This window comes from Phyllopteryx taeniolatus, chromosome 3 (assembly GCF_024500385.1).
Source record: "Phyllopteryx taeniolatus isolate TA_2022b chromosome 3, UOR_Ptae_1.2, whole genome shotgun sequence".
Classification (NCBI taxonomy): domain Eukaryota; kingdom Metazoa; phylum Chordata; class Actinopteri; order Syngnathiformes; family Syngnathidae; genus Phyllopteryx; species Phyllopteryx taeniolatus.
Genome location: NC_084504.1, coordinates 16,792,539 through 16,811,553, shown reverse-complemented (window position 1 = coordinate 16,811,553; position 19,015 = coordinate 16,792,539). Strand labels below are relative to the sequence as shown.

General features: G+C 40.5%; 2 protein-coding genes across 2 annotated transcripts; one reads left to right on the top strand and one right to left on the bottom strand.

Annotated features, from left to right (window-relative positions):
* Positions 1–911: 911 nt before the first annotated feature.
* nol6 (nucleolar protein 6 (RNA-associated)) lies at positions 912–18,949 on the bottom strand. Its single transcript, XM_061766882.1, has 24 exons — positions 18,790–18,949; positions 18,198–18,401; positions 18,000–18,116; positions 17,358–17,537; positions 17,098–17,266; positions 16,224–16,358; positions 15,955–16,118; positions 15,306–15,426; positions 15,138–15,196; positions 14,925–15,026; positions 14,739–14,854; positions 14,467–14,644; positions 12,893–13,015; positions 12,566–12,714; positions 11,810–11,885; positions 10,999–11,139; positions 10,772–10,889; positions 10,443–10,597; positions 10,180–10,343; positions 8,189–8,341; positions 7,970–8,067; positions 7,710–7,834; positions 4,131–4,232; positions 912–3,387 (listed from the first exon to the last, which is right to left on the bottom strand). Exons 1-24 carry the CDS (start codon positions 18,823–18,825, stop codon positions 3,238–3,240), a joined length of 3,135 nt encoding a protein of 1,044 aa, XP_061622866.1. The 5' UTR covers positions 18,826–18,949; the 3' UTR covers positions 912–3,237.
* LOC133474987 (cocaine- and amphetamine-regulated transcript protein-like) lies at positions 6,863–7,683 on the top strand. Its single transcript, XM_061767219.1, has 3 exons — positions 6,863–7,086; positions 7,197–7,280; positions 7,376–7,683. The coding sequence occupies exons 1-3, from the start codon at positions 6,937–6,939 to the stop codon at positions 7,481–7,483; spliced, it is 342 nt and encodes a 113-aa protein (XP_061623203.1). The 5' UTR covers positions 6,863–6,936; the 3' UTR covers positions 7,484–7,683.
* Positions 18,950–19,015: the final 66 nt, after the last annotated feature.

Sequence of the window (19,015 nt, the reverse complement as noted above, 5' to 3'; positions counted from 1 at the left end):
TTTACGTTTTAAACATTAGCATGTTGTGATTCGGTCTCGGCAACAAAAACGTGCTAAATGTCAAAACAAATGAGCTTGACATTGAGTAGGTGACCATATCAAAGCCGATCATGGCAATTTGCTGACAGAAAGTATTCAGGGGGTACATTTTGCGGTTTACTTAGTTCTTTTTTTACAGTGGTAATGTAACCCGAGTTTGTGTGTAAATCAGAAAACTATATATATATATATATATATATATATAGTAAAAGGGAAAACTTTAACTAAGCATGCCTTCATATTGCAAGTTCTTAAACCTCTGCGCAAGCTAGTTCATTGCGGACCATTAATAAATTCCAATTGTATGTCAGGACCATGGTAAATTTAGGACCCCATGTAAAGTTTAGCCCTAAAGTAACACCCTGAGAGGAAACATTTTGATTGAATACTGTGGCAGCTGCGTCACATTTCTGTGAATAATAATACTTTTTGATTTTCTTGCAGGAAAAAGTCAAATGCAGACACTACCTAATAACTTGTCACGAATAAGCAGTGAATTATTTCATTGATTTACAGCAACAGAATAAAACATTTTTTGGGATGCACAGTGTGACATCATAAGAATTAGTAGGATAGCGCTCATGGAGATGTATGGCTGCAGTTACACACAAATGTTGCAGGGCAACAGAAGTACAGCAGGTGAAAAAGTGAATGAAAGTTAATGAATTAGTTAGACTTACAAAATCTTTGACAGGAAACAACAGGAGGAAACATTCAAACATGCACCAGGAAGCAGAAAACAGGTCAACTACTTGCAGTCAGCATAATTGCCAAGACATGCACAGCTGAGTCGGACACAAGGAAGCATCAGATTGGCTGACACAGAAGGAGCTGGGCTTCCCTTTTACACAGGTGTTAATAATGACACGGAGTCAACAGAAAGAATATTTTATGATAGCGAATAGGTGAGTTTTTCAGCAAATAACTCCCCCTCTCCCAAAAAGCAAATATATGGGGGAACAGTGTTGGCCTTAATTCATTGTTGTCTTTGTGCTCTTATTCAGCTAATTTGTACTAATAAATACATTAACATTGGGTCTTTAAGTGCTGCTTGTATATACATCGCCTACTTTCAAGGTCAAACACATTCCATCCCGGAAAACCAGAGACGATCTGATGGTTTGTTGTTTGCTCTTTTCCAGGAATAATTTGGCTAAACGAAGTACTACAGGAAGTTTGAGAGTGTAAACAATTCTTGTGACCACAACTATTTGGAAAAGCACAATGTAGAACAATATGTCGGCCTAGGTGTTGCTTGTTGTGCTGTGAAAAGGGTTTCAAACGATTGATGAGCATGGGGAGCATGTGTCAACCAGATGTTTGTCTCTAGTGGGGGAGGGGGTACCAGATGTTTCCAATTGTCATAAAAATTCAGGTTGGCACATAGCTTCAGGAAAGGTAGAGAGTTTGAGGAACAAAATGGCAACCTTTTTTGTTATTAGAATGCGTGATAAGTCTTCTTAACATAAAGTACAGCTTTACGTAAGAATTAATGAAATGTGGTTGTGTAATAGACGATAAAATATGACAACATAAACTGTGTAAAAGGGAACTCAACTTTAGTGACTAATGACATCAGCAGGCAGCAAGGCCCACAATTAGTGGCTGCTTCTCATTCTCTTGACACATCTGCTTCCCGGTATAAAACATTGTTTCAACACTCACTCCAGTAAATTGTATACTTTTTTTTTGGGGGGGGGGGGGGGGTCTTAGGGTTTGTACTAATAAACACGTTAACATTGGGAGTTTTAAGTGCTGATTGCATATACATTGCCCACTTTCAAGGTCAAACTCATTTCATCCGACTTTCCATTAATATTCACACATTCTGCATTGTTGCCAAAGACAAAAAAACAAAACAAAGCAAAAAACGAGATCATGCAATGTGCAATTCAGCTATCGTCACACAACTTTATAGCATTGTTGATGTCTTTACTTGCGAACACACAAAGCATGTGTCTAGTACATTTCCACTTTCCCTATAATTAAGCAAGGCTGATGCAGTCAAAACACTTTGCCCATCAACAACTGTTACATGCTTTCACACCCCGTGACACCTTAGTGTGTCAGCATGATGAGAAAGCCTCCTCTATATGCTGTTGACGATGTTGAGCAATTAATGATTGGCCTAAGCAAGCAGTTTGTTTGCTACTAGTCAGAACTATGCCAAGCATTTGTGATGCAATGCAGTATTTCATGAACATCTAACTATTGTACTGCAGGGATAACGCCGTTTTTGGAACACTTCAGCTGAACCACAAAGGCGAAACACAATCTGTTACATGTGAATGAAGTGAATCAATTAGTTCTATAACACCTGACGTTTTATCATTTTCACGTTTTAAAAGGAAAATTAAACTATGCTCACCCTTCTTCGAAGACCTGACAGCCACAGAATAAACGGAACAGGAAGGTGCTTTCAGAGCAGCAATAAAACCATAGATCCGGGTCATGATCTTTTACTTGAGATTCACAGCTGTTAAATTGAACCCTCAGCATCTAAATTTGTGTTGCCCTTTCACCAACCAGCAGTAGCTTTTCCCATGAAATCTGACACCAAAATGCCAAAAGCTGTGCCAACCAGCTTCATATAGTCAAGCATAAGCTCACCCAATGCACACTTTCGTCCATTCGTCTATTTTTTTGTACCACTGGTCCTTATTTTCGTCACAAATGAGTTGGAACTTATCCCAACCGACTGGGCGAGAGGCAGGGTACACCTCGTATTGGGCACCAGCCAGTCGCGCACACACACACCTTTATCTCATTCCTATTTATTGATAGATATTTGCAGATTTACTTTAAGACACTATCCATCCATTTTCTATACAGTTTATCCTCATTAGGGTCATGGGTGAGCAGCCTTTCCCAGCTGACTTTGGGCAAGAGGCGGAGGACACACCTCGGCTGTTTGGGTGACTTCTGAACTATGAATTTATCATCATCTGTGAATTTCTGCATTTGATACAAGTAAAACGTTTCATCACCTTCTGATACCACAGTGTTGTGAAATATCACAACCGTGTTTTGTTTCCAAGTAGAGACAAAATGCTGGTGAGGTTTCAAGAGCTAAAAGGGAGAGAAATACAGTCTATATATATTAGATATGGTTCAACATGATCAAAACATTACAAATGCATGATTGCTTTATTGTCTTTTCCAAATGTATGGAAAATGGAGTTGAGAATTAATGTCAAACTAAAACGACCATCTTTCAGTCCTGGCCTCCACCGATTTGACCAAATCCTTTCCAATGATGCTGAAGTCCTCCAGTATAGCTTCCACATTGGGAACCGTGTTTGCTTCTTCGCCAGTTTCCTTGACACTTCTGGCAGACAACTGGGACGTCTACAAGAGGTGGACAGAAGAATCATTTGTCTGCAATGGTCATCCTTTTTGGCTGTGGTTAGAAGGCAGGAAAAAAAAATACTGATCCAATAGGGTTTCCTCAGAAGATGCTATTGATACAAATATGATTAGGGGATATCATTTTCACATGACTGATGATAACTAAAAATGCATGGTTGTACCACAATGTATCCCACTGGCATCCTCCATTGGCTTTGACACTGTAAATGTACAGTCCAGTAACTGTTTATTGGGCCAACACATAATGTAAGGTTTATGCCAGAGCTCCTAATAATAAATAAGCAGCACTGGTAATAACCAAAATTATTTTTTTACATTTCTATGTAGAAGCTCTTCAGCCGAAATCCTATTTTTATTATTATAATTATTATTATCCACCAAGTAAAACACGTTAGTATTTATTATTAAGATGTATAATTATAGTTGCATAATATGCATATCCGAGCATAATTAGTTTTTTGTATTTTATTTATACACCAACTCTAAAGTTGGACAGGTTATGAATGATTCTGGGCTTAAGTTAAAATGTCCACCTTCTTCATCTTCAAATGAGATTACTTTAGGTGTGAGAGAACATGTTGAAGATCCTCTTGGGGGTGTGAAGCATGAACAAAACCCCGTACAAAATCCAACTTAATACTCAGTGCTTCATCAGTTTACATGAGCCAGGAGCCACTTGCAAATAGAGCAGCCTGCATAAGCCTTGCTTCTGAGTGTTTTACCTTGAAGGGCAGAGGGGCGAAGGCCTTGGGCTTCCATAAAACGGCGATCACTGATCCTCCATAGGGATCGCAAAAGAAAAGGGCCAGGTCTCCAAATGCGTCCTAAACATGCAGTTAGATGATGAAAAGGGATATCATAATACAAAGTGAGTGTGGAAAAGTGAAAGAGCAACAAGTTATCAACCTTATACCACTAATTCAATTGGCATTAGAAATGTAATCTTTTGACCATGCAATTGTTTAAGTGTTACTTTTGTTAATGTGCAGCAAATGTATCAGGAGTGCAATGCAGCCTTCAATCTATTAGAAGGGAAAAGTGAAGGAGAATTGTAATTGTGGGTAAAGGCACCTAGTTGGTTTGTGTAATGTGTATTTTTTGTTTGTCGTTCAGTGTGTTGGCAGGAAGCCGCTAGCAGTTGCCAGAGCTCAACTTTCATGCCGCCCCCTTCTCAGTACATGAACTCGAATCAGAATCAACTTTATTTGCCAAGTATGTCCAAAAAACACACAAGGAATTTGTCTCCAGTAGTTGGAGCCGCTCTAGTACAACAACAGACAGTCAATTGACAGAGAACACTTTTGAGACATAAAGACTGACAAAAAAAACAGTCACTGAGCAGTAAAGGGTTGCTAGTTATCTGGTAATGCCGGTACATTTATTTATTTTTTTTGACAATTGTGCAAAAAGATGCAGAGTCCTCTAGCACTTAGAGCAGTTCGAATGACTAATATTGCAATAGTCCGGTGCAATGACCATTTTTGCAAAGGGCGCCGAGACTTCAATGAGTGTATGCGGTTTAAAGTGACGAGTAGGTGCGTGGAGGGGGGGAGTGGGGGGGCGGATGGGGGGGGGGGGGGGTGGGGGGGAGCTGGATGTGGGTTGGGTTGGCAAAGGTTAAAGGGGGGGGGGGGGGGGATTAGATGTGAAAAGAAGTATAGACGATAAAGGATGAGTATGGGAAGGTTGTAGGGGTATAAGGGGTATGTTGGAGGGTATGAAGGATTGGGGAGCACGGGTAAAGTTGTTGACATAGGGAAGTTGTGATTAGAAAATGATGTTGTGGTAGGTGGGGTGGGAATAGGGAAAGGAAGTGATGGGTTAAGGAGGGGGGGTGGGTTGGGGGGGGGGATGTATGAGGTTATGAATTTTGTAATGGGATAAGGAGGGTTTTGATGTGTGGTTTTATGTGAGATTATGGTGAGAGGTTAGGTTGGGGTGATTTAAAGAAAAAAAATTAGTTAAAATTTTGAGGGTGAGTAGGGGAAATGAAATAGGTGGAATGCTAAGTTAGGGATATAATTAATGATTTTTGAAGGGGTGGGTAGTGGGTTTTATATTTGTATTTATGATGGGTTGTTGATGTGTTGGGAGTTTTGTGGGGTTATGGTTTGATGGGAATTTTGTTTATGGTTTTGGTAAGTTGGGAGAGAGTGTTTTTTATAGGTTATGGTTTGAAATGGGGAGTAATTTGGTTGTTTTTTGAGGTTAGATTTGAAGAGGTATGAATTATTTGGTTTATTAGTGTTTGGGGTTAAGTTATGGGTATTGTGGTTTTTGGTGGGAAAAGGTGGGGGGTTTTGGATGTTTTTTTTAGGTTTTTAGAGTTTGGGGTTTAATGTTATGGATGGTGGGGGGTGATGGTTTTGGGGTGGTTTTGAATTTGATAAGGGGATGGGGTGTGAGGTGTGTAGTATATGTCGAGATTTTGATATTTCAGTTTAGTAATTTTGTTGGCTGTTGTGCGTCGATGACTGAGTAGGGACTCATGAGTACAAGTGCCTTGTTAAAATGAGCAGATACTTGTTGTACCAAAATGTTTTATAAGAGTGATTTATAACTATTTAGTAAAAGTTGACATGCATCGAAGTGCATTTCGTCTTTCAAAATTTAAGCACAATACAAGTATCTATGTTAATGTTGTTAACAGCAGTTTTGACATCATTTGAGAGTCTACTCATTTGATTACTATTACTGTATTTATCCTACATTTGGGTTCGCGTCCGCACACACACAAACACACCATTCCATTGTACACACGCAGGAAGAGAGCGGAATTGTATTCCAAGAAATTGAGTAAAGGAGGGAAAAAAACACCTGCCTTTATTACCATTTATGTATTACAATCCTTCCTCTGGGCCTTAAGTAGTGTTCTGGCTAACACACTGACCTGAAGTAGCGACAGAGCAGAATACCTCCACTAAAAGCGGGGGTCCCTCGGCACTGCTGGCACATGGCAAGCCTAACCAAAGGCAGGCGAGCTACAAATCTTCTAGCGGTTATTTTTAATACTACCACAAAACCTCCACCGTGCACACGCCAAAGTAACTGCCTGATACAACCACAGCCAGTTGCGTGTCTGTGATTGAAGGCTCCATACCATGCATAGCATCCAATCCATGGAAGCGAGAGGACCTTTTTCTCTTTCTGCCCTTAGTGCTTCTCCTTTGTCTCTTCATCTCAACCCACAGACAGTCACAGTTCCACACTCGGTTCTGTTTAAAGTTTCTTCCTAAGTGCTACTTTTTTCTTGACCCTTGCTAATTTGGGGTTCATTTGGTTTTCTTTCTGTGAGGAGTGTAGTTCTAGACCAGCTCCATATGTATAGGTCAGATATTTCTGTTGTGAATTGGCAATATATAGTGTTGACACAACCCTTAAACGCCACCTCAGACAGGAACGTGACCAAACACAAAAGTTCCTGCCCTCTGGCACACGTATAAGAGGAGGCTGCTCAGAGGCTCCTTGTTATGTTTTGGGGAAGAGTGAGGTGGAGCACGTAACGCTTATCTTGGTCGGCTACACACCATGAGAGGCTGCTCTGTGTACCTTTGCTGCACGTTGGTGTGCATCACCAAACGCTTTTATGCCGATTCTGTGATCCAGACGGAGGAATACAAGGCGAAGGAAAGACATTTACGATACTTCGTGACGAGGGACGGTAACGAAAAGCAACTGGTGAGAATAACCTTTAATCGTTCTGATCATGCTCAGAAAGGTTCTCTGCACATGGAAACTGTGGAGCTTGGTGTATGATAATGCGAAAATGGTAATTTCTGCATTTCCAGATCAACGATTTACATGAAGTTCTGGATAGACTTCAGAAAAATCAACTTTCCGCTCTGAGAAAAAAATACGGCCACCTGCCCATGGTATGTGATATGATGAAGTCCACTAGAGAATACCTGTAAGTAAAACAGTACAATAATTAAACTCTGGCTATATTGTTTATTTTCTTTTTCTAAAGTGTGATCCGGGAGACCAGTGTGCACTGAGGAAAGGCTCCAGGATTGGGAAGCTGTGCGATTGCTCGCTGCCAAGAACATGTAACTCTTTCTTCCATCGGTGTTTATGAGCTGATCACATCTAACGTCTAACCTCGTGAAAAAAATAAAATAAATAATAACTGAAGCTTAAAGCTCACTTTAACTTAACGTATTCAATTGAATGCTTGACGTAGCTATACGTAGCTATAAATCCATAAACAAAAACTTTTAGTTTTAGTTTTATAGTGTGAATGTATTTATGCTTCATTTAATAAATGATTTCTACTGAGTAAGTGTATTTGTTGCTCTACTGACCTGGACAGTGGGGGCTCTCTTGGTCCACATCGAAAGTTTTTTGTCTCTAGGCGTTGCTATAAACATGACGGGTAGGTACTCCCTGGAGGCCATGAAGTCATTCTTGATCTCTGTGTAGTCGGCCACTACACGTGAGGAGAGGCGCACAACAATCACAACTTAGCAATGGCAACGAGCAGGATGTTAAAGTATGTCAGATGTGTAAATAGAAAGAGGTCACCAACTGTTTGTTTTGCACGGGTATGTGTGCGAGTGCTTGCCTGTGAGCTGCTTGTTGAAGTTGACGACCAGCGGGTTGTTCCTCCAGTCAAAGAAGGAGAGCAGATGAAGGAAGCGGAGGAAGCCCACCTGAGGAGAACTGAGGAGGATGGGGAAAACACATTCACATGACCAACATAGCAAGAAAATAAAAAAAAGAAGAGCAAAGAAACAAACACGGCTCATAGGGTCAACACGATTTATGTTTTAGAAAAAGTTACCCAGGAGGGGGGAATGGTGCAGGCTGCAGAAAGAGGGACGCCACCAGGAGGTCCGCTGTGTCCTCTGTGATGTCTTCGCTGAAGAGTTGGGCCCCCAGCCAACGTTTGGCCAAGCGACACACTGCTCCGAAACAGGGGTGTTGCTGCTGAAGCCTGAAAACAAGGAGAAACAGTACATTTTCTCATCTGCTTTAGGCCAAACATGCACCGGAACATAAGTCATCTTAAGGTCGCCACACACTGAGGGACACAGCCCAACATGACTGCACTGGACAATCACAAACAAAATACAGTTGGCGTATCCCCGCCGCACACCTTGCACACCTCTCTGCAATTAAAAAAACTGCAATCCCTGGTTTTCATATCGGGAAATGTTTTGAGGTGCCACAAATTTTATTGAACCACACACAAAATGCTGCGATTGTGAAGGTAAAGCCGTGTTTTACTGGCTGCTGTACCTGCTGTATATTAATACAAAGAGAGAAAATGGCCGAGAAATAAAGGAGAGATTGTGGATATTTCAGAGGCTATTTGGAAATGATAGACCCAAACGTTGACTGCACTCATTTATTTTGGCGACATAGCCTCTCCGCACTTTTTAGCCAAGGGTACATATTAAACTATAATTATCGTTAAGTATTACTGCAAATCTAGATACTGTACTGGTATGACTTGGACATCCGGAACTCACTTTGTATGTCATGTGATGGCACATGGCATTTTTGATTAGCTGTTAAATCTGCAACATTATGACGATGTTCACCTGTGATTCTACTTTTGAATCGCAGCACAACTACTTGGCCACTCATGAGAACTAGTTACACAACCCCGCACTGTGCGGTACAGTTCAGTAGCATTTGGTCATGTGGCTTTGTGTGTGGCGGGCTGAAGTCCTGCATTTTCCAAAACATTTGAGCCGTACTGTCTCACTTTTCAGGAGATTTTGTTTGGGTATTGGTTGCAGCGGTATGATACAGTATAGTACTATATGGTGGAACTAAACACACTGATGTCCATTGATTGCTCCAAAGAGAATGTTCACAATTTAATGTCACAAAGGAAGGAGAAGAAAATAAAAAGCGCTATTTAAGCTAGAAATGCAAGGTCATAGATGACCACAATGGACCAGGCATTTGTTTATGATACCGTACATATAAGGTGATGTGCAGGTGGCTATTACTTTACTCTCACCTACAGCTCAAATGAAACGTCGCGTAACTGTCTGTTAAATTACTCTGCACCTAACAATTACAATTACTCTGTGTTTATTGTATTGAAATTATGACAGCAATGTCCTGTAACATGTTGCCTTCCTCTACTGTCTGTGTTTAATTCAATGGCAAATTACATCCTGCTGTGCTTCTATCATTGGACACTATTTACATCCCCCACCCATCCATCGCCATCCCACCAACAGGCTTTACCTTTAAGAAAAGAAATGAACGGTGTCACTTGGTGTGACCCAACATGTTTTGGACTGTGGGAAGCAGGGCTGGGCGATTAAATAGATTAATTTGACGTTTCTGACCCCCCGTGCAATTGTTTGTCTTTTAAGCAACTAGCCACTTCAATTCCTGCTAAGAAACAGACAACATAAGTGGAATCATTTTCGAATTGTGTAAGTCTATGACAATTTTTGTCGTGATGAATACAACTTATTATGTTTTGACGATGGGGCATTTCCATTTTCACAATATCTATAAAGGGAAAATATTTAATTCTATTTTTACGGTGGAAGTGGGTGCAAGTTTATCCTGGGAAAAACTGTTTCAAAGCTTATTTAGTATTAGGGAGAATAAAGCAAATCCCAGGAGGGGGTAAAAAAACCGAACAAAACCTTAGACACTTCTTTTTTGGATAAGTGAAGGGAAAAAAAAAAAGACTAAAATCAGAAATCCGGGACATTTTTATTTTAAGGCCATATCGCGCAATCCTAGTGGGAAGAAGCCAGAGTAAAAGACTGGAAATGTGTGTGTGTATATATGTTTTACCCATGCAGTGTGCTGGTTAGTAGAGGCTTGTGTATGGTGCTCATCTCCAAGCTCAGAGCCTCCTCGTTGTCCCTGACGACCAGCAGCCCCTCAGGACTTACGCTCTCTCTCAGTATCTGGGGCTCTCGATGGTACGCCACCTGGATGCGGAACACAAAGCCATCCTGGAATAGACAAATAAATAAGTTGACGCTACAAATTTCCAGTCGAGTTCAAGATGATATCTCAGAGATGCCTGTTCCTCACTAACAAATAAAAAGTACCTTCCAGACGTCCAGGTGTGTGGCACAGGGTTTGCATGTGTAGTCATGCTGCATCTTAAGTAACTCTCCCAGGCGAATGTGGAATGCAGCTCGGATGTGGTGAATGGCGAGGCGGTCGTGAGGCCACTTTCCACTTCCCTCCATGTGACAGATCACTGCAGGTTACCATTGCATCAATCATATCTTGTGGTGCTTAGACAAACCAGTAAGCAGGTGACAGTGGTGATAACAGCACCATATAAATCTTGCTGAAACTAGCTTAAATCTTGTTGAAAACATTATGATTAACACATACCCCGACAAAAAAATTGCTTGGATGACATACTAACCTGTGATGGGGTTGACATAAGCCGGGCACGGTTTACCCTCCTTTGGTACCAGTAGTTGGAAAGCCTTTGCTTTGTCAAAGAAGGAGTAGTCGAACTTGAGAGGGATAGGAGGAAAAACCTGGAGAGCACAGGTTGTCAATTTAAGATGAAAACCACGCTAACAGCTATCAATGCGATTGTACTCATTTGCAGTTGTATTGCGATATGGATTCCTTATAATAGGATACCTGTGTGTATCTGAGTGACGGGTGGGCTCCTTGCACTGATGTAATAGAGAGCGGAAGACCTTCAAGTTTCCAAAGTTTCCTGCTCAGGTCATCGTAGGACTGAACCACACGCAAGCTTTCCTCTTCTCCAGTACTTGGCACCTAAATATAATGAGTCAAATAAACAAGATTAGGTACAGCGCTTTGCAAACGGTACTGCTTTGTACAAAGAGTGAGATGTGTTTTAACATTTTCCCCCTCTTGTTGCGATTACTGCCATCGAAATGCTAGAAACTTCGCTCAGCAGTGCAGTTCTACATCAACACAAACTACAAGCACAACAAAGACAGTGATGGTTATTTATTTATTGCTATATTTTTAAAGGCATGACCATAAAATTCACACATGCACGTTTATAGATTGGCTTTGTCAGTGTGTAATGCATGCACATTGATTATCAATTATTATTATTATCAATTTATCTCATCAACAATTGTCCTGGCATTACACCCACATTACAGTATAAAGAAAGGCAAAGCGTTTTGACTAATAATTGGATTTGATGTTAAAACAAAACAGAATGTTCAGAAAAGCCATAATTTATTTACAAACAACAAATCAAAAAACAGTTACTGCGGTTCATTTTTTTAAAGTTTTAATTTAATTCCTAGTTACGATATCAGATCACCCCCACATTACTCTAACAAATTTAAGGAAGGCTTGCCCATAAAATCTATTTGTCCCTGTAGGTTGGATTTTTAATTGTATACTACAGCAAGTCATTACATTTTAAATCAAAATTAACTGGTAAATATTTAAATAAAGTTTTTACCTGACTTCTCATTTTGATGACGTCCTCAACAATTGCCCCAACTTGTCGCACACAAGACTCAGGGATGTCTGCATGGCTGTTAGAAAGGGTAATACATGTGGGGCGTGTGGGGAGTGAAATACTGTCAACATTTGGTTCATTTTATACTAAACTGTATTTGATGTCATTAGGCCTTTTCACACTGGAGGAACGACAAAACCAGGAACTTGAAGTTTTCACACCACAAATAAAAAGTTCCTGGTCATTTTGGTGTGTATGGGCCTTTTGTTGTGCCTCCACGCTGGGGGTGAAAAAGGACTCATTCCCCTTGTACCAGTCAGAGCCAACATTAGCTAGCTTGCTCATTAGCACCAGAGAACACGTTTGGCCAAAAAGAAGATGAGATTTGTGAGGAAATGTGAAGTCACATGGGTGAGTTGAAACACAGCAACCTGCTTACACTGTATGGACAAAATTATTGGGAATCGTTGTCATTAACTCTGTACAGGGAGTAAAAATGCCATTGTCTTCTACTCCTTTTGATACATGTGCAGGGTTTATCTGAGGGAGATTTTTATTCTATGCATCCAAAAGAACTTTTAAAAAGTCAGACATCACTGATGTTGGACACTGATGATGGAGGGCCACAACGTCTTGTTGTTATATGACACTGAATTATAAACCTAATAAAAAAAATATCTGACCAATCAGATGCAAAACTAACAATGGCTGAATTAGCAGTGCAAAGTCATGGTCTTAAAAAAATACAATACGCACAGTTGTAGTAGGTATGTGATGATCTGTTGTGGTACCAGCCGTTTCTGGCACATGCTGTCTCCTTGCCACAGGACAGCTTCAGTGATGGCGCCGTCCTGAAAACGACGGAGCTCCGAGCGAGTGCCCCAAAGCTGCCGAAAATCAGCAGCCTAACAGAAGAAACACCAAGTCGGAAAAGCTTTAAGCATTAACATGTTGGGAAAATACACTCTGAGTCCAATTCAATACAACTCTGTAGTCAAGCCCATTTGTTAAAATTAGAAATGTACATGATTTACTGGAATTATTTTGTGTTTCTTTTAAATATGTGGAAGTGAGCAAAGTTACCTTAGGGCTGTCTGCTGGAGGTCCTCGTTCCAAGACAGAGGTTGCCAGCTCAGGCCACAGCAACAAACCAAAAGTGAGAGGTGGCTGGGCTTTGTGCTTTGGGGGTTCGCTCTCCAGCGACCACTATCACAAAATAATTACAATTACCCACCATCAATCATTTTTTTTGTTTCACCAGTCAATCACAGGACACAAAGACAAACATCCACGCATTCATATGGTCGCCAAGTGGGAATTGAATATACACTGCATGCACGGTAGTAACAAGGGCTGGGCGATTATATGATAGAGATCGAAGATCGTGATAATTTTCTCGTCGATCTCGATTATCAGCTTTGTGCGTATTTCCTCGATCTAACAAGGCAGAAATGTGCTTAATAAAAGCCAATCAGTCGTCTCTGAAATTAGCAACAATGTTAACAGGGTATGTAGCTTCATAACTAGAGAATGATAATGTTTACAATCCAAGGTGTCGCCATTATCTCCGAAGGGGTAGTTTGTTTATTTTGTATCTTGTACCTCCAAAAATACTCAGGAATTCAAACTAGTGCACTGCTGTTATAATTTTCTAAATTCGTAGCACTGTTAAGTGAAAATTGTTCTTATATTTTTCTGTATTTATTTTATTTGCTTCGTATGCCAATATCATGTTGGGGTTACTGTTTTAAATATTGACTAAGAGTGTTGTTAACAAAAGCCATTAATACAATTTTGAACTACTCCCTAGATTCTTTAGTTTTCAGTACAGATGCTTTAAAACTGGCTATTTAAAAATGTTTAAAAAGTATATCGTGATAATAATTGAGATCCAATGATATGAAAAAAATGTATGGTAATCAGTTTTTTTTTTTTTTTTGCCAGATCGCCCAGCCCTAGCAGTAACTATACCATCAGTGGCTCTATGCTTATCATAAACTTTGATCACGGCTTTGTGGACAAATGTTTCGTAGCTAATGTAAGTCCCATTTCAACAAGTACATTGTACACACAGACACAACAAAAGCATCTAGAAACAGATATCTCAGTTTTTTTCCAGATGCCTCATATTAGCGGCACTTTCCCACTTGCTCACAGTTTTTTCAGAATTTTTTTCCCCTCGTATGGCAATTATAATGGATGTCAAATATTTCACTATTCGCGGTCGGCCCGGTCGGTGCCTATCCACCGCGAGTCGTGGGGGTCCACTGTAGTATGTAAGATAAGGTTTTCCGGCCAATGCGTCGCTAACTTTCTTCCTCCCTTTCCAAGCAGCTTTCTCTTTAAACTGCACTGGAAATATCAGATTTACAGATGTCATGTCTGTGGCGCAGTTAATGAGTATTTTAGTACAGACATGGACCGTGACACATGAAGGTATGTATCTGCATGTGTAAAGTTATGCTTTTCGAAGAGGAAATGCCAATTTGACGTGCTGCATTTACAAGGTTTTGTACAGATTTTCAATCTACTAAGAACAGGATAGGTTAGGATAGGATAGCACTTTATTGTCAGACCTCAAATATGTCATCATGTGTTCATGTATGTACATGCACACAATTAAGCACCTAATAATAGGATAAAGACACATCACCCACCTCAGGGTCAGGGGAAAGTGAGTGGGTGAGAAGGCTGATCCTTTGGCCGAGTCCTCTCTGAAGCAGCGACAGTATAAACGGGAGAGCTGTGTGCACGTAGTTTCCACTGTGGTCCATCAGCTCACTGAGGAGGTTCAGCTTCTTACAGCTGGCCTGAAGCTTTGCAAGTTCACATAATCTGGGTAGGATGTGAAGAACATAGAGACTCAACATGGGAGGTTCAGAAAAAGAGCTGAATATTTGGTATTTTAGTTGTTGATGGACAGCTATACTGGAAGACGTAGTCACTGGTCCTCATCATAGATTTTGGGGTCATGAGGAGGCTGTGGAAACCATCCACAGTGGGGTCGTCCCAGAACTGCATGGACACTGACGCCTCCTGCTGCAGCTAAGAGATTTGTTTCAAGTGATTAAAACATATTGACCCCTTGAGCATAATTTTAGTGTACAAACTGTACCTGCTTGTAGGTGCATGCCGTCATGTCGGCACACATGTTGAGGTGTCCTGACGGATCAATGAACACAACCTGGAATGCATCGTGAAAGTCTGCCAGCGATGGCTGTGGGACACAGCAATTAAAGGGACACAAATAGTAAGTGTGTAGGGTAAACGCATGAATATGAGTGTCGTGAAAGGTTTATATGCTTAATGTTCAATATAGCTAACTCACAGCTGTCGAGTCAGGTTCTTTGGCCAAGCTGATTCCATTCACTGTCATGTCTGTCAATGCTGGGAATTAAAGAAAAATTAATTCCACTCTAAAATCTGATTGATTTTAACCAACCCTCATTGATATGCTCAGATTACGGCGTTGCATTAAAGGTTGTCAGCAACATACCCAGAAAGTTTAAGGTGTTTCGCAGTAGCTGATAGGCAGTCATGTTGTTGCTGATTCTGTGCATCATCAGAAGGTACGCCAAGAGCATGGAGGCCAGAAAGCCGTTAAAACACCCAGTGCCCTTAAAATGATATGAAAGAATAGAATTTTGTATAAAAATGAGTTAGATGAGTAATGACAATGTTATTGTTGTATTTGTTATTGTTTCAGTATATTCTTCCCAACTGCAAAAACATCAGAAAAAGTAAAATTGTTGCAAAAGTTTGTGTTGTAGTTAAGTATTGGTTATTAGCTATTCACAGCCATAAATTTTCTTAGCACTTATCATCAATAGTAGGGCTGCACAATTAATCAAATTTTAATGGAGACTATCCTGACGATTGGTGAGAGACAGGGTACACCCTGGACCACTCACCAGCCAATCGCATACAGTCATATATAGACAGACAACCATTCACACCCACGTTTATTCCGAAAAACAATTTTTAGTCTTCAATCAACCTAACATGTTTTTGGAATGTGGGTAGGAAAGCAGACATGCTAACCACTTACCATAAAAAATAAAAGCACTTGCCAGATGTTTAAACATTAAACTTGCAAGAATGAAACAGAATCTCAAGCAACCATGTGGACCCAGAAGAAAACACACCTGGTCAAGCTCTCGCTGACGGAGCCAGACTTTGAGCAAAGCCACCCCGTCGGGAAAAGCGGAGCACTGAATGCTCACAGCAGACAAAAACTGAAGGTGAGCCCTGGGGAGCAGATCACCCAGAAGGGTGCTATTGTAATGTGGAGTGGGAGGCTCACTGATCTCTGGGGGGGGGGAAGAGAAAAAGAAAAAGGGGGACAAAAGACTTTTTATGACCCGACTCCACATGGCAAATGTGATAATATTCAGTAAAAAGTCACATATCTCACCAGAGTGTGTGTTGTTCACCCCGGTGTACCAGCCTGTCCTGATGTTATTCACCTGAGGGTGGAAACGCTTGGGCTTGAAAAATCCAGGAGGTGGACAAGCATGAAGGCGGACCATCAAGGCAGATGAGTCTTTACCTAAAGGATGCGACAGAATCGATCACTTAGTTACATAATGCATATGCTGAGACATACACAAACACAAACTGTAATTTCAAAAGTTGCACGTACAGGAATTCCTTGGTTTAATGAGTGAGTTCTGCTCCTATGGCAGCCATGTGACCCAAATTTGACGCGAGTCTGGTCCATTACTAACTTACGCAAATGCAAAATTAAAGTCATAATTACAGTAAATTATTCTATGGGAACACTAAGTCAAATATTTTTTTTTTAAAATCAAGTGAAAAACAGTAAGTACAGCAGTAACTGAAAGTGCCAGGTGCTGCGTTACAAATGACGCTGTGGTCTATCAATAACCTACGCTAACACAGAAGTAAAAAATAAAGTAAATATTAAAATCACTAAGCCATGAATATTGAACAATCAAATAAAAAAAAAACTAAGTATGGTGGTAACAGAGCAGGCCTTTTGTGTTAAATGATGAGGTAGTTCTACGCCTCTGAGGACCTGACTGCACACTGTCTGTACCTCCAAACCTCATACGTCGGGACTGTTGTAAACCATGTTAGTGAATAGAACAATGAATAGTGAATCATTTTGACTTTGGAAAAGATCATTTATATTTCCATTATTTGCTATGGGAAACTATTTTTCTTTCTTTTTTTTTTTTTTTAAATGGAAAACCAAATCTGTGGTTGGTGTCCTAGAATGGATTGTGTTTAGAGATTCATCTGTATCCTATGATATAAACCATTACCAGGAGGACTCAGCAGCAGAATGGGACGAAGCCGATTCCCATGAAGGCAAGAGTAGGACATGGATCCTATATCTGAAGAGGCTCTCAGATACTGAGCCAGACCTGCCAGGTAGATTGCTTTTTTCCTGGGATACCTCTGGTTTAAGAAGTCTTTGTTGTGGAGGATACCCTAAAAACAAGAAACCATACGTGTGACTGTCCATAGTCAGACATTTAAAACTGCCTGTACTGCTCAACTCTGAAACGCATGTGTGACTTACAGCTGGGATTGTGACAGCCAGGTCAACCACGACGCGTGGTTTGGTACAGGTTCCCAAGGGGTAACTTCCAATCAGATCAACAGAAGCGGGAGGCGCTATGTGGAACTTGCTCTTTTGTGTTTTTGGTAACAGGAGGATAGGTACCTTCACATCATTGGATAGCCATGACAGGTCATTTACCTGAGACAACAAAAATATTATGCAGTCACAGGTGCGTTGCTAATTTAGTAGGGCTACAAAGGGGTGGAAAATTTCATGTAAACTTCCATGGGAAGTTAAAATTGAAAGGACGAATCGAAAAGTAACATATTTAAGTATAAAAATAAGAAAATGTGTTTTGTCATAAGCAGACATGCATGCAAAATACTATAAAAATATTTATTTGTAAGTAGAACTTGATCAAGTTTAAAATATTTAATTAAACGAGCAATTATGTTATGGTTTCAACTGTACTTGCATGAAATCTGGTTGTTTTAGTCAGGGTTATGCTAAAATATATTCCATCCAACTATACTTCGGTTCCCTATTAGGAGCCAACGTTCAATGTTGTAAATTCCTAGTTGAATCCAACTCAGAAAAGTCTTGGACTTTTACAACCCAAAGCCCTACACACAGAACCACTTTACAAAAAGTATTACACACCTCCACGTCAGGTGACCGTGGTACAGTCTTCAGGAGCTTGGTGACCATCTCAACAAAAGCATCTATTAGCAGTTTCCTGCGTTCACTGAGGGCAATTTCTTTCAACAGTTCCTCCATCTGTTAGAGGTGATAGGGTAGAACATAATCTAATTTTGTGAAGGTCTTAAACATCACATTCATGTTATTGAGAGATCTTACCTGCATTTTGAGCAAGCTGCAGTGAAATAAGCTCTCAGCCTCTTTCAGCTGGTTGAGTTCCTCCACTGTTGGGGCTCTGTACAGGTCACTTCTGGACAACTTGACTGGGTGGTATGCCACCTTCTCACGATTTCTCTTTTTCACTTTAACAGGAGGCTCATTTTCCTCCTTCTCCAGGTCATTGGCTAATTCTGATGGAGTCATCTTGTGACAAAAATAACACACATATCGCTATAAAACCAAATGGTTTCCGAAACTTCCTTAAGTGATTTCTATACGATATGCACGTTAGCCAATTTTAATGTTGTGTAAGTGGTGCTTAAATTAATGCTTATTGACAATTACAAACCAGTTCACCATCTAAGTATTACATTTCTTTACAAGACACGCGGGAGCGAAATTGTGAAAATTAGAAGGCAGCAAAGATGTGTGACTACTTTTCGTTATTAACTGGCGGTATTAAGATTCTAAATTTGCAGCAATGCCTGCGGGCAGACCCTCGATAATAATGGCATTGCCAATACGGTACATTTTCCGTGTGTCGAGGGGCCAATGTTGACATATTAGTAAGTCTCATGAAATGTGGGCTTACCTCAACTGACTGCGCATTTACCCGTTTCTTCTTCATGTCGAATCACACAAGAAAATTGAGTTAAATCTTAAATTTCTTTTGGTCGAATAGACAATGTGCGATGTACTCCAACGTACTCACACATGTGCAAGGGTTAGTGAAACATGCTTGTTGCCAAACCATTATCCGATTGGCCTATAGTGGGAAGGCGTGAATTACGATTGGACCGATGCAAGTGAGCTTCCGG